This window comes from Bubalus bubalis, chromosome 5 (genome assembly GCF_019923935.1).
Source record: "Bubalus bubalis isolate 160015118507 breed Murrah chromosome 5, NDDB_SH_1, whole genome shotgun sequence".
Lineage (NCBI taxonomy): Eukaryota > Metazoa > Chordata > Mammalia > Artiodactyla > Bovidae > Bubalus > Bubalus bubalis.
Genome location: NC_059161.1, coordinates 1,869,586 through 1,890,189, shown reverse-complemented (window position 1 = coordinate 1,890,189; position 20,604 = coordinate 1,869,586). Strand labels below are relative to the sequence as shown.

The 20,604-nt window shown below is 46.2% G+C and overlaps 1 protein-coding gene across 4 annotated transcripts; it reads right to left on the bottom strand.

Moving 5' to 3' along the window:
• Positions 1-5,535: 5,535 nt before the first annotated feature.
• Positions 5,536-20,497, bottom strand: ZNF281 (zinc finger protein 281). Of its 4 annotated transcripts, none has more exons than XR_006550995.2 (3): positions 20,362-20,480; positions 6,103-6,246; positions 5,536-5,919 (listed from the first exon to the last, which is right to left on the bottom strand). XR_006550995.2 is itself a non-coding variant. In XM_025285305.3 (2 exons), exon 2 carries the CDS (start codon positions 20,208-20,210, stop codon positions 17,589-17,591), a length of 2,622 nt encoding a protein of 873 aa, XP_025141090.1. In that variant the 5' UTR covers positions 20,211-20,224; positions 20,362-20,497; the 3' UTR covers positions 15,500-17,588. The 4 variants fall into 4 exon arrangements, 2 of the variants coding, with proteins under 2 accessions (XP_025141090.1, XP_025141089.1); XR_006550996.2 differs by having other exon boundaries at positions 6,103-9,429; positions 20,362-20,475; XM_025285305.3 differs by lacking the exons at positions 5,536-5,919; positions 6,103-6,246 and adding an exon at positions 15,500-20,224 and having other exon boundaries at positions 20,362-20,497.
• Between the last annotated feature and the right edge of the window lie 107 nt (positions 20,498-20,604).

Sequence of the window (20,604 nt, the reverse complement as noted above, 5' to 3'; positions counted from 1 at the left end):
AAACTAGAGCAGGGCTCCAGCCATGTCGCACAAGCGTGTTAGAGAACGTAACACACCACCTCTACTACAGACAGACGCTGCACTCAAGTACGAGTTTCCATCACGTTCTTTAATATTCATGTGGTTAGAGAGGAAACCCATTCAATATCACGCGACAACCCTAAATGGGAAAAGAATCTGAAAAAGAATAGATACGTGTGCATGGAGGGCTGGATCACACTGCTCTACACCTGAAGTAACACAACATTGTGAATCAAATGTGCTCCATACAAATAAAACATTTAAAAAAGACAAACTTAAAAAAAAGAGAGAGAGAAAACCATGTTGGTTCACTCTCTTTAATAATTTTTTTTTCCTTCAAAAAGGTACAGGATTCATTGCCATACACAGAGTCATCCTACAACTATTCTAGAATTTAGAAAAACTCTGAAGATAGCCTAAGCACCCTGTAATATGTTGTCTCTGTGCGTCTCAGAGGAACGAGCACACACGTCTGAAAAAGACCAGAAGTTGCTGGGTTAGCATATTAACAAAGATCTACCAACAATCACAAAGGTGAATTTATATTCCACACTAGCTCCAGATGGAACAAATACTATTCCAACTAAATCGTGAGGGTTAAGTTTAAAGAAACTTTATATTAGCTTATTTTTAAGCAGATAGTAATATTCCAACTAGAGCGACCATGTAGCAGTTTCTCTGTAACTTAAGGTCGAAGCTGCTTCTGTTTCTGACAACAACAAAGCCTTTAGGAGGCTTTGGCCACTTCCTTTCTGTTGTCTTTTGCAGAGCTTGAATCTCTACATGTACATGTATCGATGTAGACAAATTAGAATGCACAAGTACACACAGACTTGGGGAGAAAACCACCCACAATCCCATCACCCAGACATAACACAGCCAGCCCTTCCAGGCTTTTCTCTATGTGCTCGTTCTTAGAAAAAGAAAAAGGAATGGTCCTATACTTTATTTTACAGCTCCTTGCTTCTTTTTTTAAGAAACTGAATCAATATCGAGCATTCTCCCATTTCTATGAAACCACTTTTTTAAGCATTGAGCGGCTTACGGGATCTCAGTTCCTTGACCAGGGATTGAACCCAGGTCACGGCAGTGAAAGCGCAGAATCCCAACCCGAAGGCCAACAGGAACTCCTCCCAAAAGCCCTTTTAATGAGCGCACTCTAGAAATAGAGAGGGCTGGTCAGCTTGTCTGCACATCTAGAATGCTTCCACCTCCCACTTACAGACCGTGCTGGGATGAGCATCACTGTTAAATCCACAGTGCTCCCACAGAACTCACCCCAGGATGGTAAATGGTAGTTCAAATGCTCTATGAATATTTTAAGACTTTTGACATAATTGACCTCCAGCAAAATTATACTAATTTAAACAACTGGCTGTATGGGAAAGTTTAGTCCATTTCAAAGGGATGGGACATTAACGGTGTGTTTAACTTGCATGATGTCTTAAATCAAAACGCAGGAAAAACCCATTAACAAAAAATGCCAATAAACCTTCAAAATAATCATGAAAATGCAGAGGAAAAGGACTGAATTTCCCCTTAATCAAAATGGCAACGCTTCTCAGAAAGAACTATCTGGAGTTGGTGAGACCGGGCATAACCTGGGCACTTTCCGACAGTGAAGCTGAGAGAGCACGCGCACACGTTTCTGGAGGCGAACTTAGCGGTATCAGAACCTTGAGAATTTTCCAACTCTAACCTATACTTACAGACTCAGTGCAGTAATCAGAGAGAGGCACAAACAACTAGACACAAAGGCATTCACAGCTTTATATATTTCATCATCACAACAGTGAAAAATTATCAACAAGCAGTAACAGGGAAGCAACAAACCAGATTTTTAAAAATACACAGAAAAACCATAAAAAGGACAAAAACTACACAGGCCTAGGGAAAACTGAAAGGAAATATGACAAAATGTTAATTTAAAAGTTTTCTAAATGTTGAATGCTTTTTTTTTTTGTATCTTCCTACTTCTTAGCAATGAACATTTGTTATCTTGATAACCAGAAAAAGCAAAAGAAACGTATATATAAACTTTTTTCTTTTGGTAAGGTAAAAATGCTCCCAAATCCCCTTTCTGTTCTAGAGTTTTATCTTCTGCATCTTGGCTCATTCTGTTAATGGACTCTGTGCACCTACAGGGTTATAACTTAAAATATGTTTGCTTCTAAATGCTGTCCTATGATCTCTAGAGGGCTCATGAAAGTATTTAAAATTTGTTTTTCTTTAGGATGAGATGATTTATATGAGCTTTTAACAGCATAGTAACTTAGCAATTAAGGCCCACCTATGGCACGTGTAGCAATAAAAGGTGTTTTCCTTGCATAAGGACAATGAAGTGTGACAGAAGGCTGGATACAAGGAAGAGAATTGGTTACTTATTCTCCAGCTCTCTGCCCTGTGCAGCAGACATCTGGAAACAGAGCAAGGAAAGGGGATTGGGAAGAGGCCTTTGGGGTTATTTGTTCATTCGTTAGAAACACTCAGAAGCTGCCCTGAGATGTTGGCGTAAAACCTAGAGTCGCAAACGCCCGTTCCTCTCCCTCATTCCCCCTAAGGGATAAGATCCAGGCAGACACATAAGACAACTCCATCATTCAGGGAAGGCATGCTCCTCACTTTCCAGAACACATTTTTCAAGTTATCAGTTTGGTTTTAGTGGGTCCCCTCCAGCACCTTTTAAAGGATGAAATAAAATATATCAGAGGGCAATAAAAAAGATGTGTGTGTGTGCACACTGAGTCGTGCCCAACTCTTTGTGACCCTGTGGACTGTTGCCCGCCAGGCTCCTCGGTCCATGAGATTCACCAGTCAAGAATACTGGAGTAGGTGCCATTTCCTCCTCCAGGGCATCTTCCTGACCCAGGGATCGAAGCCAGGTCTGCATTGCAGGCAGATTCTTTCCCACTGAGCCACCTGGGAAGCCCAATACTGAAGACATGTTGCGTGAAAACTGTATCTGCTATCTGATTTGTATTAGGTGATGGACGGTGCCATCACGGGGAGAGTTTGAAGGCTTCTTCTAATGTAGTGAAGAAACAGTGAAACCAACATTCTCCCCCACCCCTCATCAGACTGAAACCCCAAATCAAGTATTCCTGGAAAGTATGAAAAAGTAACGTGGGGCAGAAGGATCCCGTAGTTATGCCCTAACCTAACCTGAACCCCAAACCACAGAAGTGTTGGCAGCGCGGCCACACGGAGCCCGGGTCTGTTTGTTGACGCTTGGTTCCCCTGTGACACCGTAATTACACAGCCTGCGTTGCTGCAAACCCCAGGCTCTCTGCGCCCTACTCCTGGCCAGACTGCTCCTTCAAAGCCTCCCTTTGTGAACTGGATGCACAGCCCAGATGAAACTCTCCAACCCAACCTCCTGCGTTCACTGCAACCTCTCTCCCCGCGGCCTTTCAAGAGGAGGCTTTTCTCCACTCACTTAACACTCACAGGGCACCTGCCACAGGCCCGGCCCAAGGCAGGGACAGAGTGACCGGCAGGGCCCGTCAGCCTGTGCTGGGCTCCCGCAGGGACATACACCTGCCTGCTGTGGGGTAGGGGCAGACTCTGAGAGAGGCGACCACCGCGGGCCGAGGGCCCTGCAGGAAGTTTGGGGTTTACCTTAGCCGAGGAGCAACACTGAGTCCTTCTAGAGGAGACAGACTGCACGGTGGCAAAACGGAGGCTGGGAGGAGAGGAAGGCAGTTAGTGGAGAGACCAAGGGACTCTTCTTGGGGCGACTGAGAACCCAGCCACCTGCTGAAACGGGGAGAATTCGGAAGGATCGGGTTTGGGGGCTGGGGAGGTCTCACCCTTCTACTTTCTAAAAGCTTTCTGAAAGCTCCCCTCCTGAAAGGCTGTTTTGGGCCCCAGGGCGTGTGGCTCCGGCCCTGCCCACGTGTCTTCTGGTGGACGTCTCCCAAGCATCTACAGGCCCCAAAGGGAATGCTCTAGAAAGGGCTCCTCTCCTCGCCAAGTCCTGCCATGCTCCTGGAAACCCTCTGGATCCGAGGGGCCGCCACCCATGCCCTCGCCCCCCCGAGTTCCTAACACCCCGCTCGGCACCGTCCGACCGGCCCCCACAGCAAGGTCGGTCTCTGGACTAAACCCCGCTGCCTTGGCCTCCACCTCCCGTTCCATCCCACCCACACCCATGGCTCTCCTGTCCCAGGGCTCTCTCCTCTCCCTGCCCGTCTGACATCCTTCCCCACGGCAGTTCCGTCCTGCCGCCTGGCCAGGGGGTGCCACCTGCCCCGCAGTCGCGGCGGTGCCCAGGCCTGGCCTCCTTTCCTCGAGGCCATGCTGCCTGCCTGACGTCCCGGCCCCTCTCCCGGAAACTCCCAATCCCCCCTCATCACTCCAGGCTGCTGCCCTCTGTCACTTGACTTTAACTAAGGTCAAGAGGAAGGGCCACGTCTGAGTCTTAGCTTCTCCATCAGCTAGTGGAGCCTGGCACGCAGTCCGACTGTTACAGGTGATACCCTATCTTGAACACGGACATAATGAAAGGGAAGTGATTCTTGAGTTGAAGAGTGACGTCATCATATTAGCTCTTTCACCAACTTCACCTAGTCTGTTACGTTTGACTGGAAACACCGCCCACCATGAAAGGGACGTAAAACTGGCTTCTCACCTGCGGGGACTGGCTTCACGCGCATCCACTTTTGCTCCCCTTGCAACCAGGGCCGTAAATCTGCAGCATCCCTGGCTGGTTAGGATCCACTTGGCAGCACAGAATACTGAAGCATCGACTTGTTAGAAACGTTAAGCTATGTTTCCCTTTTTTGGGCAATTTTTAAATAAAAAGCTAATATTGAAAATCATTAAAAGTGTGTGGCATTAAACCTGCTAGAAAAGATTGATGTCTGTGTTATCAGCATGTTAAAGTGGGAAGTCTCAAAAGTGAGGCCAACCTGTTACACGTAACTATGATATTACTATTCATCTTATACAGGTATCTTAAGCAATTTGTTTTGCTAGAAATTCTGAACTGTCCTAGTCAAATTAAATCCTTAAGCAATAAAAAGTATGAGCTGCCTCTTAATGAGATAATGATGACAAGGTGCTGGTTTGCATTGAGAAGCACCTATATCCTCCAAGATGAGGTGTTTTATGCCTGACATCCACTCATGTGGAATACTGAAGTCAGACCCCAAATACTAGCAACAAGTTTTGTTTTCCTTTCTACTATTTGTGGGGAAAGATTGAGTGGGAGAGCTGACTATATAATGAGAAGTCCCAGAAAAACCAGTCATCAGATTATCATCACAAGCAGTAAAAAACCACGTGACATTTTTGTTTTTAAAAATATTCTCTATCTTCAGTTTCCCAGTTCATCCTCTAAGCAAGTCTTAAACAGCTTCAGAAAGATTCAATAGACAATAAATAAAAAAATACAGTTAATGTATAATAAACACTAGTTTCTACTCTTGACTATGTCATTTTCTATTTTCTAAATTAGTTATTCTAAAAACAAACTGCATGGTATTATAAACAACGCTGATACCATTATACAACTCCCATTTCTAAGAAAATTTTATTTTCTCTTATCTACTTATTAGTATTTATTAAGAATGCTGTGATGAATAACAAGAAGACAAATTTCTCTATAAATTGTTATATTTGGGGGAAACAAAATGCAGAAGGTGGTCATAATTATACTAAATTTCCTTTATATTCATCATGCCAATGGAAACCACAAAAATAATCCAACATTGTAGAGACAGAAAACAATTTACTTTCTCATGTTCTAAAATGTCCTTTCCTCAAAAAACCTTTTCCAGTGTACAAACTGCAACGTTAGCACTATCCGCTACACACACTGTGAACTGCCGAAACACGGCTGAGCACAGCGGCACCAACACCGCCGCGGGCTGGGATCACAACAGGGATGGGCAGAGTCTGCAAGAAAGAAAGGGTGAGAACAGAAACCTTCACTCCCATACATCCACTCAGCACACTTCTGCCAAGTCAACCTCTTTCAAGTAAGGCCACAGGCCTTACCTGTCACAGAGCAATTTCCTGTCCCCGCTCTGACAGTCACAGCAGTCCCGAGACCCAGGCAGGCACCCATTTTATACTTACGGGGAGAAGGCATCCAGAACAGCTTAGCAGAGGCTCGAAGCCCTGCTGCCAGGAGCTGCTCAAAGAACTCACGCCTCTGGGACCTGTGGCTTGAGCTCTGTCTGTCCATTTCCTGGAAGCCTGGCACCAGCTGGGCAGGGAGCCCTGTGGAAGGTGGAGGGGGTCTGGGTTGGGCCACACTCACACGCTCTGCCCTTTCCACCATCTCTGTTCACTAGTAAGATGAGGGGATTATGATCCTGCCTTCCAGGCTTGTCGGGAGAACTAAATGAGGCGAAGTATGCCTGCTCTTGTACAAAGTAGGTGTTCAGTAATTGGTAACGGCCCACCACCACAAAAGCCAGCGGAACCTCGGGAACGGGGTTCTTCACCCAGTTCAGGACATGTGCTTGGGGTGCCAGGGCACACATCACTAGGGCTCCTGGGGGTTCACGCAGCTCCAAAATCAGACATTCGGGCCTATGGAGCACAGTTCCAGGTCACCTGTAATAACCTGCTCCTCCCAAGATGACAGGCCCCCTCCCTGCTCCATGCATGTCCAGAACTGCTGCTGATCTGAAGCAGTGATTTGCATGCCACACGTGAAGGGGTTATCAGATAACACACACAGCTGAAGGCTGGTCTTTAAGGGACATTTCCTTTTTAAAGAGAAGAGAGTCTTGGAACAAAAGGGAGATTAGTTATCTCTTCCTTCACTAGTTTGTGTTTTGATGCTTTCAGTATAAACATGAAATTAATATAAATAAGGAATTTTAGCTAACTACAAATAGATTTATTCTCATTAAAGAAACTAGGCTGATCCCAAACTCTGAATATCACATAATAATCCTAAACCCATCACCATGGTGAGCCAGAAATTGTCCAGCATGCACCAGAATCGTTCTAGTGCTGAGTCAAATCTCCAGATGCCTCTAATACTCCATCAGCGATTTTAATTTAAAATTTAAGAAGCAGGAAGTTCCTTCAATTAACTAGTATCACTGTCAGATAAAACAATGAGAGTAACTGGCTTTCAAACAAGCTTAAAAATGAAATCACTGCATCAGGCAGGCCCAAGGAGGCTTTTGAGCAAAGCTTCTGGGTAAAAATCACCCCGGCTTTGACCACACACAGCCCTGTACGCATCTCTTACACAGAGATTGGTCAGGTCATCTACATATTCCAGGAGCTCCCCTGGCCTGCTCCCTGGTCACCTCAATAGAGGCAGCCTGAGAGACACCTTCTGTGCTGGGAAACCTTTGCTGTGGGGGATGTCCAGCGACATCTCTGGTCTCTTTCCACAAGACGCCAGGAGCAGACAGCCTGGCTCCAAGCTGTGACAACCACACCTGTCTCCAGAAACCCCCCATCATCCCCCAGAGGGCAGTAACAGCTCCGGGCTGGGAACCACTCCTCTCCTGTCTCTCCTTGGGCATCGCAGTGCATGGGGCGCGGCCTGGCAGGTTAAGGAAGGTCATCAGCTCCAGCCCCTGGGCTGGAGCTCCGTGCGCCGCTTCACAGACAGGAAACTCAGGTTCAGGACGATGAAGTCACTTCACTCCCATCCAACGCAGAGCCTCACTGCTAAGTCACATCCAGCTGTAAAGTTTTCTATCTGGACCTTTCCATAAGGCCAGAAGACCCCTGATGAGAGAAGGCACAGCGCGGCGGGGTAGAGTTCCAAACAAAACAAGCCCCGCCAGACTTAGAATCGCCAAGGGGTTTCACCACTTCTACCCAACGTGCGGCCTCCCCCGGGTCTCTATTCCTCACCAGGGATGTGGAAACGTCGGGCCCGCCCCCAGCACAAGGCACGCGTGCTGACACCCAGGTGTGTCATCCCCGCGGTCTTACACCCCCAAGCGGGACAGCAGCCCCTGCGGGCCTTCCTCCCCCAGGGTCCCCTCCCGCCTCCCACACCCCCGCCAGGCCTCCGACTCCCTGCAAGCACACACCCCAGCCCGCAGCCTGCGACGCGCCTGGCCGCCCCACTCCCCTGCTGGGGTGCAGGGCACTCAACTCGGTCCTTCATCTCGAACCACCCAGAGCACTGCCTGGCACCCAGGTGTGTGACTGGTGGATGGACTCTTGAAGCCTAAGCCCGTGACTGTAGCTACGGTGGCGGCGGATGCCACCTGTGCCACGGGCACCAAGTCACATGCGGATGCCACCTGTGCCACGGGCACCAAGTCACATGCGGATGCCACCTGTGCCACGGGCACCAAGTCACATGCGGATGCCACCTGTGTGCCACGAGTACCAAGTCACATGCGGATGCCACCTGTGCCACGGGCACCAAGTCACATGCGGATGCCACCTGTGCCACGGGCACCAAGTCACATGCGGATGCCACCTGTGCCACGGGCACCAAGTCACATGCGGATGCCACCTGTGTGCCACGAGTACCAAGTCACATGCGGATGCCACCTGTGTGCCACGAGTACCAAGTCACATGCGGATGCCACCTGTGCCACGGGCACCAAGTCACATGCGGATGCCACCTGTGCCACGGGCACCAAGTCACATGCGGATGCCACCTGTGCCACGGGCACCAAGTCACATGCTGCACCTCCACAGCCAGCACAAAGTTACGTGTCGACTCGGTTCAATTTATTTAAAAGGTGAACAGAGGAAAACCAGAGAAATTCAAATTAAGGACCTGCAGGATCGGGGTGGAGTTTGATTGTCCCATCGAAGGGAAGCCAAGGAGAAAGTGTGGGAGCCTCGGTGGAAGTCTTAGGACAGCGCTCCGCAGACATCCCGGAGGCTCTGGCTCAGCTGCATCTTCGACTCGCAGGCCCGGGGGGGCAGGGCTGAGACGCTGCGGGTCTCACGTGCCCAGGTGATGCCCACGGCGCAGGTCCACTTTGCATAGCCTGCCCCGGGACAACCAGACAGGGCACCTGGGCAGGGTCTTAAACAACGCTGCTCCGAGAGGAGACTCAGGGCCACAGAAAACTAACTAGAGTGACCTGCCCATGGAAAGCACACTCGTGTGTAACTCTGTACCGCCTGCCTTTCAGCTTCAAAGGCCGAGGAGGTGCACCGAGAGCCTGCGCATCCCAGACTAAACAATCCCAGGTTTACACAACATCTTGTCCACAATGTGATGACCATCTATATACATTTTGGTCTTGTTTGGGCAGTAATATACTGGAATCTGTAATATTTAAAAATAGTAAGCTTAATTCCTGATTACCACACAATAAATACTGATGATGAATGCGTCTCTTCAGTGAGGGACAGTCGCTGAATGCTGCAGTGATGCTTCAGCACCACCTATGGAGCAGGGGACACGGCAGGCCCGAGGGAGGCGGCTGTCCTCAGTCCGAGGTGGCAACAATGTACCTGGGACCAAAATTGAGAGCCACTGAGCATCACCGTCTCCAACTCACAAAAGCAGGTTTGCCTCTGAGAGCCTCTGTAACAGAACGCTCCCTTTAGTTCTATTACAAAAGGCAACTTTAAGTAAGCAATGAGCAACTATCAAAATGTCTTTAAAAAAAATTACTAATTTAAAATCAAGTGATGCTATATTTCTAACAGAAAAAAATGACTAAAACTTGTATTATTTATGGATTAATAAGTTTCAGCTAACCAAGACGTTTGATAGAAAAAAAATGACAGGAAAATCACAGAATTTTTAAGATACCCACTTCCAAAGTGCAAACCGAGTTTATGATTTCTTGGTTCTAATCAAATACCCAAGTGATTATTTCTAAAAGATAATTCGCTTCACATGTTACTCTCTTCGGTGTTTAACTTTTACCTTCCAACAGATATTTCTAGAAATGCACTGCAATTTTATCAAGTGAAAACTTTCAGTTTTCTTCAAAAAAAGATCTTTAACTCACATTTTACCATCAGCCTGACTTGTGCCACCCAACACCTGCGGGTCCCCTGAAAGGTCTCAAGTGGATGTTCTTGAAACACAGGCAGAAACCGTACATGAACAAAGAATTTCAAACACAGGTGAAGCTCAATTTTCTAGGCATGTTGATCAGAAATGGGTTTTTTCCAAAGCCCAAGTCAAGCTGGGTTCAGGTAGGCAGTGGTTGCTCCCTCTTGACAGGCTAAACTTTCTTCCCCTGTCTTCAGAATCTCAAGAGCTCTGAATATATTAATCTTATTTATTGCTGAGCTACGTACCCACCATCTGTTCTTGCTGGTATTTCATCAGAAAATTCTTTCTTTAAGGAATATATTCAGCCCTAGTAATTTGTGTCCTGAATATTTTGTTACAAAACATACAGTACATGGTGGGCAAGGAGTACTGAGGATAAATTTGAGTACCTAAATAACTGTTTACACCTGGCTTTTAAACAAAATCATTAACTGAAACATGAAAGAAAATTCTACAAATATTTTAGATTTCTTTTCTCACATTCAGTTGCCAAGATTCCAACTGGTATTTCAGTACTCAACATTTTTAACGAACAGTACTTTCAGGCCATTCAAAATGTTTTTGTATTTTAGTTCCAGATGGACTACTGGTTCAGCTGGGTGGACTGACTGAGTATAATCCAGAGGGATCACTGCTTGTTAAATTATAAAACACGCACACAACCTGTCCTCCTTTTCACACGTCACTTACGCTAGCATCATCGGCAAGAATACTATCATGCCATTAATAGTCCTCTGCTCTTCTTGCCAAACGCCAATTTCAGAGGTTTAGTAAAACCCAGAGTGAACAAAATGAAAGGCTGTGATTTTCTTATTCATTCTATCTGTCTTCTATAGAAAATTTCCCCCCATCTTATTTTGTCTCCACCGTGCACGCCTGTGTCTCCCCGGCAGGAACCCACAGGAACCCACATCAGCTTGGCACCGCTGCCCGTCTTCCCAAGCTGTCTCACTCAGCCCTTCAGGGCCCTTCAAGGATACAACCAGAGGAAACGCCCTTTAATACCAACCTCCCGGATCCCTCTTCCCTCTACACTGCAGTCCTTCCTTCCTTTTCAAAGACGAATCTGCCACAACAGTTCTAATACTCTGAACATGTTACACTCTGTTCAACGTTTATAGGTTTTTTATATTCACATAAATCCTTACGTTTATGTGAATATAAAATAGGTTTTTTATATTCACATAAATCCTCAGAGTAAACTATGTTAAATCTAGTCATAGCCTGATTATTTTCCTTACTAATTAAGCAATTTAAAACGTTAGCTAGAAATGGGCTCAGATTTTTTTCTAAACCTTAAAAGATCAGCTAAATTACCAACACCTCTAAGAAAAACACAGCTAACTATTCCAAATGTGACTGAGTATAGAAACACCTACAATATCTTAGTGGACTTCATTAAAAACAAGCTAAATGTCTATAACTTCTGCAGGACTGTCTCCCGAATCCAGAGGAATCAAATTCCACAGTAACTTACCTCACAAACACAACCCTTAACAGTATTAACCCGATTTAAAGATGTTCACTGAAGGTCTACTTATAGCAAAAGTGGAAAGTAGTGCAAGATCAAGGTTTTTTTAATGTAATCACTAACAGGCACTTTTATTGTTTGGGCCCCTAAGTAAGAGAGGGCACCTTCAGAAAGGATTTTTCCAGTCCTGCTCTCAAGGTCAAGGCTGCCTACCCGAGTCCCAGAAGGACACCCATTTACAGCTCTCACCACCCTCCAGAAAGAAGGAACTCTCAAATGTTTGCACTTGGCTTTCTTGTAGGAAGAGCCTAGTTTATGCACAACCAAACATAAAACAGTTATATTGCTGATCCTGTCACTCAGTTTTGCAATCCACTCCTTAAAGAAAAAAAAAAAAAAAACAATCTAAAGTATCACTTTCAGACTTAAAAAATCTGCATCCCCAAAATCAAAACTTGAGCTCCCAACTAAAATTAACTTTCCAATAGATAATGCTTTAAAACAAGATTCTTATTCAAATTAGAAAGAACGGATGAGCCATCACAAGTTAAAATTAAACATTTTGCAATGCAAACCTTAAAAAATAATTATTAATTAGGGAGTTCCCAACTTTTTACAATCACACTTTCCCACTGTTATAACCAAGTACGCCTTTATATACTGTACTTGTCATTTTTTCTTTCTTCTGTGGGTTGGGAAGGGCAACTCAAGAGCTTCTGTCAATTCCTAAATTCTGTGCATATTCACTTCATCGCATGTTAACAGTAATTTTGACTAATCGTTTTGATGAGAAAGTCACTTAAAATTCTCACCAACCAATGGAAGCTATGTGATTTTGAGTTACTAAAGCAAAGATAACAATATATAAACACAAAGATTAGCCATCTTTTTCCTAGTTGGGAATGTAAACAGAAGTTCACCACGGTTGTCTGTTATTTATTAATTGCTCCACAATGAACTACAGTTCATACCAAAGTACCCAAGGAAGTCTAAACTGAAAAATCACAAAAGAACTGCGTTTTCCCATCACAGAGCTCCTTTACCCTCTGATCACTTACCCTCCAGGACCCCCGCCAGTACTGGGCTGTTTTACACTCCCCACTTCCCCTTCAAATCCTGTTCCCTCTGGCCTCCACTCTAAGACATCCCTACCTCTCTCCCTGAACGCACCACCTCTGCCCGCTTCTCCAAAACAGGCAGCACATTTTCCCCTGTGGAGTATAAGGTCCAAATCATTACATTTTTTTGTGGCTATTCATCTACATTTCCCAAGAAGATACCTATTTCAACACAAAACATGCTTTATTTACAAGGCTTTTATCTTGCACAGTGTATTTCAACCCAGCTAGTCACTCAGGCTACCTGAGGTACAGGCTTCGTGTTATTAAAAACTCCCAATTATTCCTTCCACACAAACAGGCCGTGGGCTTTCATTCTGGCCAATACACTTATGCAGGAAGCTACTTCCGCGCAAGTGAAGAAGCACAGGAGTTGCCTGTAGTTATTATGCGCTGTTAACACATTTCTTTGTTGGTGGAAAAGACTGAACTATTCTCTAGCCTAGCATCTCGATAGTACTTATTATCAGATGAGAAACTGCAAAGAATTATCTATTCATTATTTGACCAGCTTACCATAAAACTCTATAGCTTTATGTAACCTGAATGTAATCCATAAATGCTAACAGATAAAAGAAATTTTAATATTGAAAACCACTGTTCCATGCTTTTTGTTCCATGCTTTTTAAGTATTGCCTATGTTATTTATACAACAAAAGTTCAATGTTTAAACAGCCTTCTAAAGAAAGGACCCTTAACCTGAATTTTTTTTTACCATTACCAGGTTTTGGTAGGGGGCAGTTCTTGTGAGCCTATATGATGGGCTTGTAAATTTTCATGTGCAAATATATTTCTGCTAATGCAGGGGGCGGGGAGATATCCACTCTATAATGAGCTGCCCAGAGTCCATGACCCTAGAAATGCAGTGCAACTCTTCCCAAAGGTTCACAAAGAATTCAAATAGAATCTGCTTAAGTTACATTCACACAGTCAATACTTTTTGAAAAAGGAAGAGAGGTAAAAACAAAGCAGAAATAATCTGAAAAATGCATGGCCTCTTTACGGTAACGATCTCTTTTAAAACTATATAATCTCAGAGAATTTGGGGGCTTTTGTAGATCTTTTTTTTTTTTTTGATCAAGGGTTAAGGACATAAGAATTCCCAGATGCTGTCTTCATGCTAATATGCATTTTAAGGAATAAATTATTAAGGAGACAGAGAAATAACAAGTGGAAACTGAAACAACACCGTTGCTCAAAATCTATCAGAAACCGTCTATCGCACTTAGAAGGCACAGCAGGCTGGAGGAGCCCCTCAGACCTGTCCTCGTGAACACCAGACGGCCAACATCCGTGGGCCAGAGCCGCGCCGCCTCCCGCGACAACGCGAGGCTGGCGGCAGAGCGCTGGCGGAGGAGCCTCGCGTCACATCCCAGGACGAGCTCCTGTCGTCGCGTCTCAGAGCACAGAGACCGTGGCACTGTGAAACGGCAGTCTTCAGGCGCAGCTCACTAAAAATGGAGCTCTTTAGTCCAGCAGTCAATTCTTTTCTGAGGGAAATTCTCCAGTTCAGCAAGAACTTAGGAATTCGGAAGCTAAGAACTGTGTGGCCTCAGGAGGCTGGACTGCTCAAACTCACGAAGTTCAGGCTTGAATGCTACTAATGACAAGTGACTGCAAAACCAGACACCAGAGGTGAACCCAAAGTTACGCCTCGCTCATCTGATGACTGTAAGACAGAAAAACTATCTGAGGTAGAAATATTTGTAAACTGCAATTTTTACAAAAACGTGTACAGATTTTTCCCCCACATTTTTTTTGTTTTCATTATTGAATAAGATTACCTTACAAATCACTAACAGGCAACTGCCAAATTATGGTAGACCTTATCTTGAATTCACAGCAGCGAAGTCCAAATTCAAAGCATATTTCCCTACTTCATACCCTAATATGTGAGGAGTAAAACCTAAATTTTAAAATTATCATATTCAGATACAGATATTCCATGCAAAGGATGAAGAGAGGGGAGGGTCAGTAGATGAACAAAATTAATGCTAAGGTTAATTAATGTTAAGGTTAATCTAGAACAGAGAAATAAGTCACCGGTGCAGAAGACATCACGAGTTGGATTTTAACGCAGCATCAGTGAGATTTCACTTAGTGCTCTTGTTCAAGAAAATGACCAAATCTAGGGAATAATCTTGGCAAAGAAAAAACAAATTTACTTTCCCTAATTAAATGGCTCCATGAGTAGATAGCCTCTCTACAGAGAAATCCACGTTTACACTTAACATGAATGTATCATTTCTCTACATAGTATGATATACGAAAAAAGCAAAGCCTCAAAGACCTAGTCTACCCCCTAAATTTCAAAGCATAATTTTTCTCACAGATTTTACACACACATACAATTCTTCCCCTTTACCTTTAAAACTTAACATACATACTAACTTTCAAACCTTTTCTGCATCCTCAGTATTTACATGTCTTGGCTCTCTCCCTCTAATATCTATACTCACAACTTCTTGAAACGAAACACTGTTAAACTATGATTTAAAAATGTTTTCTTCCCTACTAAAAATGCTCAGGGCCACCTTTGTATCATACTGTTCTTTTATTACAATCTTCTGGGGTTAAAAAGGATGCACCTAGAACCCAGAGATACTGGAATCTGATTTAAAATGAAACTTCAATAAGTAATCTCTCTGGAATAATATTTGGGATGGCTAACCACATTTCCATGTTCTAACTTCCATACTATTAAGTTTCTATTGTTGCATACGCCTCAATTTGAAGAAAATATTCAACCAATTTTCAAGTAAAATAAAACCTAGAAACATGAAACACTCAAGTTAAAAACACAGACATAAAATTCCAGTCCCTAAACTGCAGGTTGTATTACTGACATAAGTATTTTATGAAAGGTATTTAAAATAAAAACCTGAAAAATGTGACTGGATATTAAGTGATATCTCCTTTCTTCGATTTTGTGATTAACAGGTCTTTTATTGGTAGTAAACTAGAGCAAACAATCAGAATAGTACATATGCAGTATTCAGTACACACAATAAAAGTTAAAGGAATTCAAAACCTGTATAAAACAAAACACTGGAGAAAAAAATCATACAGCTCAAGAGATACAGTGGGAAAGGTCCTCTCCATCCTGATTGCAGCTTGTACTCTGCGCCCAACAGGACTGACAGCACTTACCAAGATAACAGACTTTTAGTGCTGAGTGTATTTAAGAGGATTAAACACATTTTCTAAGAATCTTGCAATGACAAATAAGTGACCCTTTCGCTGGTAAAGCAGACCTTTAAAAGAGGAAAGTGGGGATAGGAAATTAACTATTTTGTAACCATTTTAAATAATTTCTCATTTTCCAAACACTGCTTTCATAACAGAAGTGTTTTACACTTGCACAATATTAATTACTTTATTATACATGGAAGCCTGTGTTAGGCTCATTACACAATAAGACTGCAAACAGCCAGTGGTACTTTTCTGACGTCAGAAGAGTACATAAGACTGAAACATCACGAAAAGTACATAAAAAACTCATCAGCATAAACATCAAAGTACATTAAAAATATAATCAGGAAAAAAATACAATTGCTAAAAAGTGGTTTAGAGCAGAGCCACTGTCTACCAGTGGCCTCAAATGGCAATTAGCGTTCAAAGCAAGTGTGGATGACTTTACAGGACCCTTCTACAATACTGACTAACGCACCCTTTTAACACGTACATTACACAGGCTGCAATTTCACAAAGAGGTGCTGATGTCCTTCCTTACTAAAGGAGATACTCTTAACCCTCACACTGGCTCTGTCACCGGTTGGAATTACCACCTTATTAATATCCACAGCTCCGAGTATGTGGGGCTTTATTATACATGGACATCTGTGTGGGCTGTTTTTTAAAAAGGGAGAGGGGGATGTTTGACCTATTATTTGCTGTTTGGATGCCATAAGGCATACGAAATGCAAGACGAATCATGCATTGGAATGTGAATCATTCTAGAATTAAAACTGTTCAGACAGGGAGAAGAGGGAACCAGGAAGGCCTAGAACTCTTGAGAGAGGACAGGTTAAGAACCAAAATAACAAACTCCCCCAGAGTGTGGGTGACATGTAATAACAGAGACAGAGAACAATGTTTTTAGGCCATGTATAAATACCACACACCCCAAACCTCAAAGAATTATGTAATTCCAACTTGGGTTCTAATACTGGAACCAACCAACCACGTGGGTCTTAACACTGTGCCCATCAGCTCTGGATGGAGTCACAGCCTTCTTACAGCTGGGATAAGGAGAGGGTGCTTTTTCTTTTCCTTCTCTTATTAAAGCTATCATTCCAGGCTTTGATCAAAGATCCAAGAATATTTGTTCTACCAGGCTGGAATGAATGTGGTTTGGAAGATCAGAGTACATTTAAAAGCTGCAACAAAATATAGGTAGCCAACATCTCAGAATTTTGGATCAGCCCAGATGGAGACAGCAAATTGAAATGTTTTCGATCCCTTAAATGATGAAACGTGTATCACATCAGCCCAGATAGAGCAATCTGAAATGTTTTCGATCCCTTACTTATGTGATGAAATGTATTATCATACTATCTGTAAATTGGATATTCCATTACAGTGATAACGTACAGAATTCCCATGCGTTATTACACTTTCCTGAGAGTAAAGCAATTAGAATAACCTTAATCCTAGCAACAAAGTTTTTTTTTTGTGGTTTTTTGTTTTGTTTTGTTTTTTTGTATGATTTTTTTTTTTTTTTTTTTGCATTTAAAACTTTTGGGCTATTCCCTGACAATCTATACATGTAAATTTGATTGCTAAACATTGTCACTTCGAATGTCAAACTATTTTAATCTATTGATTTTGATTAAAAATCATAATACAAACAGAGCTAAAATCACGCTAACAAAATAAACTAAATATGAAAAGTTGCATTGAAAGGGCATTACATTATTCTTAATAGGATCGTGTAGAAACATTCCAATGGCAGTGTTCTCAAAATAAAACAAAATTACATTAGAAGACCTCCAGCCTGGTCACTCCTGGGACCTTACCTGTAACTCTGGCTGGTGGGGGTCTTTACTCTGGTACTACATGGCTCACTAACATCAGACATCATGTTTGTATACCCTGAGAAATCTGACACTGAAGTCCTTGCTCTATGGTCCACTTCTCCATTAGAGTTAGTGATAAAGGTCATTGGCACCCTGCTGCCCGACTTGAACTGAGAACCAAACGCTTGTGCGAAGTTCTCGATCTGGTACGTTGTTCTAGGCTCTACGTCTTTCTGAGGATCTATCTGGCTAGCTAACTCCTGAGATGGAATCTGAAAGCTTGCTGAGGACTCTAAGTTTTTCTGCTGTTCCTTCTGGCTAGTCAGTTTCTGAGATGAAGACTGGAAGGCTGACGACGTCTCTAAATTCTTCTGAGAATCTATCAGGTCGTCCAGCTCCTGGGAAGGTGTCAACTGCTGATGTGTGGCATCCAAAGCGGATAAATAAAGACCTGGCTGAGACCCAAACAACATCCCAAAAGGAGGCTTTGGCAATGAAGATGGCAACACTGAGGTAACAGACTGGCCGAAACCACACTCCAAAGGAGATGTAGTGTATATCTGTTTTTCTGGGAATAAAGTGTGGTTGTGGAGAGGTGAAGACAGGCTGACAAACTGGAAACCGTGTCCCAGAGTAAAACCTGCATTCGTGGATTTTTCAAAAGCCTGTTGGAGGTATTTGGAGTATTCTTGCAACATGCTCGCCTTGTCATTTGAAGGAGTTTGGGTGCCGGGGCTCAAATTTTCCTCTTGAACCAGTTCCGAGTGTTCTCCTGAGGTGTGCAGATCCACTCGTGGCTCCGCTATGCTGAAGGGGTCCTCCTTCTGGCTCTCCGACTTGTTGGAGTACTGATCCAAAATACTCTGTAAAACCTCGTCAGGAATTCCTGACTTGTCATGACAAGACTTAATCTCCGCGTTCAGGGCGGAGGAGTCAATAAGGGACAACGGGGCCTCACTGTCCAGAACACCGACGCCCGCGGACTGAATGACGGACTGCTGGGACACCATGTGTCCCACGTTCACGGAAAAGGCACTGTTGCTGCTGGCGGTTGGTAGGTATCTTCTTTTCTTTGAGAACTGCATGGCATCATCGTAATTACTGCTTATCTGACCTTGTTTGCCACCTGTACTCTGGAGGAGACTAATGGTCTCCACGCTACTGTTTGACACGATGCCAAGGGAGCCGCTGGGTTTCCCGGACAAGGACTTCTGCCCAACCAGGTCTGGTAACGGTGACACAAAATTCAGGTAGCTTTTATCGGTGCTCTTCCTGCTTCCTTTCTTGAAGATCAGTTTTGGCACCCTCTTCTGGAGCTCGTCTATGTCAGGGCCAACGATGCCTCCACTGGAAGGCACGGCCGGCATTTCTACGGAGTAACTCTGCGCGTTTATACTGGCGGACAGGTGGGATTCATTCGCTTTCCCCGTCTTGGGCTCCTTGCTCTCAACCGCGAGGCTCTTGGACTTCGCTTTTCTCCTCGAAGAACTGGTATTTCCCTGAGACAACACAGCCAGGTTACCCACGCCGCTGTGGCTGCCGGAGGACCCAGGTTCCGCGCTGGGCGCCCCCTTGCCCAGGGCCTCCCCGCACGTGCGCCTGTGCTTCAGCAGCCGGTCGGTCCTGGAGAAGTACTGCTGGCAAGTGTCGCATCTGTATGGCTTTTCTCCGCTGTGCGTGCGCTTGTGCCTCTCCATGTGGTACTTCTGGATGAACTTCATGCTGCACTGGTCGCAGCCGAAGGGCTTCTCGCGGCTATGGATCTTCTCGTGCCGCTGCAGCAGGTACTTCTGGATGAAGCCCATGCTGCACTGGCCGCACTGGAAGGGCCGCTCGCCCGTGTGGATGAGGACGTGCCGGCGCAGGTGGTAGGAGCTGCGGAACGCGGCGCTGCAGTGGTCGCAGACGTGGGGCTTCTGGCTCGGGGACAGCACGGAGCCCTCCCCGTCCCCCGCCGGCGGCGGCTTGGAAGAGGCGCCCGGCTTCCTCTTGGCTTTGATTCCCTGAGATTCTGGCTTTGGCCTCTTGGCCTTCTTGACGCTTGCGTCCGGCTTGGGCTCCTCGGGGCCGCGGGGGTCGTCAGTCCGGCCGAGCAGCACGTCGCGCGGGTGCGGGTGCTGGTGCGGGGCGGGCGGCGGCGGGTGCAGGGCGCTCAGGTCCTGGATGACGCCCGCGCCGCCCCCGTCCCCGCCGCCCAGCCCCGGCGCCCGCTCGTCGGCCCCCGCGAACAGCCCCCCGTAGTGGGGGTGGGGGGCGCCCGGCGGCTCGTCGGGGTCGGCCGGCTTCTCCTGCTTGATGCTGACCAGCGACTGCAGGAAGCCCCAGGGGGTCCTCTGCGCCGGGAAGGCCGCGCCGGGCGCCGCCGGCTCCTTCTTGAAAGTCACGTCCGGGGCGGGCGCCGGGGGGGGCTCGGCGGCCGGGGCCGCGGCCGGGGCGGCGGCCAGCACGCACTGCGGGGGAGGGGCGGCCGCGCCCGCCGGCCGCGCGAAGCTGGCGACCGGGGGCAGCCGGTGGTTGAACATCACCATGCCCGGCGGGAAGCTAGGCTCCATCTCCGCCCGCCCGCCGCTGCCCGCGCCGCCGCCGCCGCCGCTCAGGAACGCGCTGCCGACTTTCATGCCCCGGAGCAGGCCTGGCTGAGGAGAGGAGAGAGGAGTGGGCCGGCCGCCGGCCGCGGCGCCCCCGCCCGCCCGCCGCCGCCACCCGCGCCCCCGGCCCGCGCCCGCCCTCCCGCCGCCGCCGCCGCCCGCGCCCGCGCCCCGCACTTACGGGTCCCGCCGCCGCCGCCGCCGCCGCCGCCGCCGCCGCCGCCTCCGGTTAATAAAAATAACGCCGTCCTCTCCACAATGGAATTAAAAGCCTGCGCGGCACTGCGCAGCCGCGGCGCGGAGCCTGCCGGGAGCTCGGCGACCCGGCCCGAGGGCCGCGGCGCCGGCCAACGCGCCTGCGCGGCGGCTTCCGCCCGGCCGCCTGTCAATCACGCGGGCGGTTGGGCGGAGGGAGCCCCCCGGG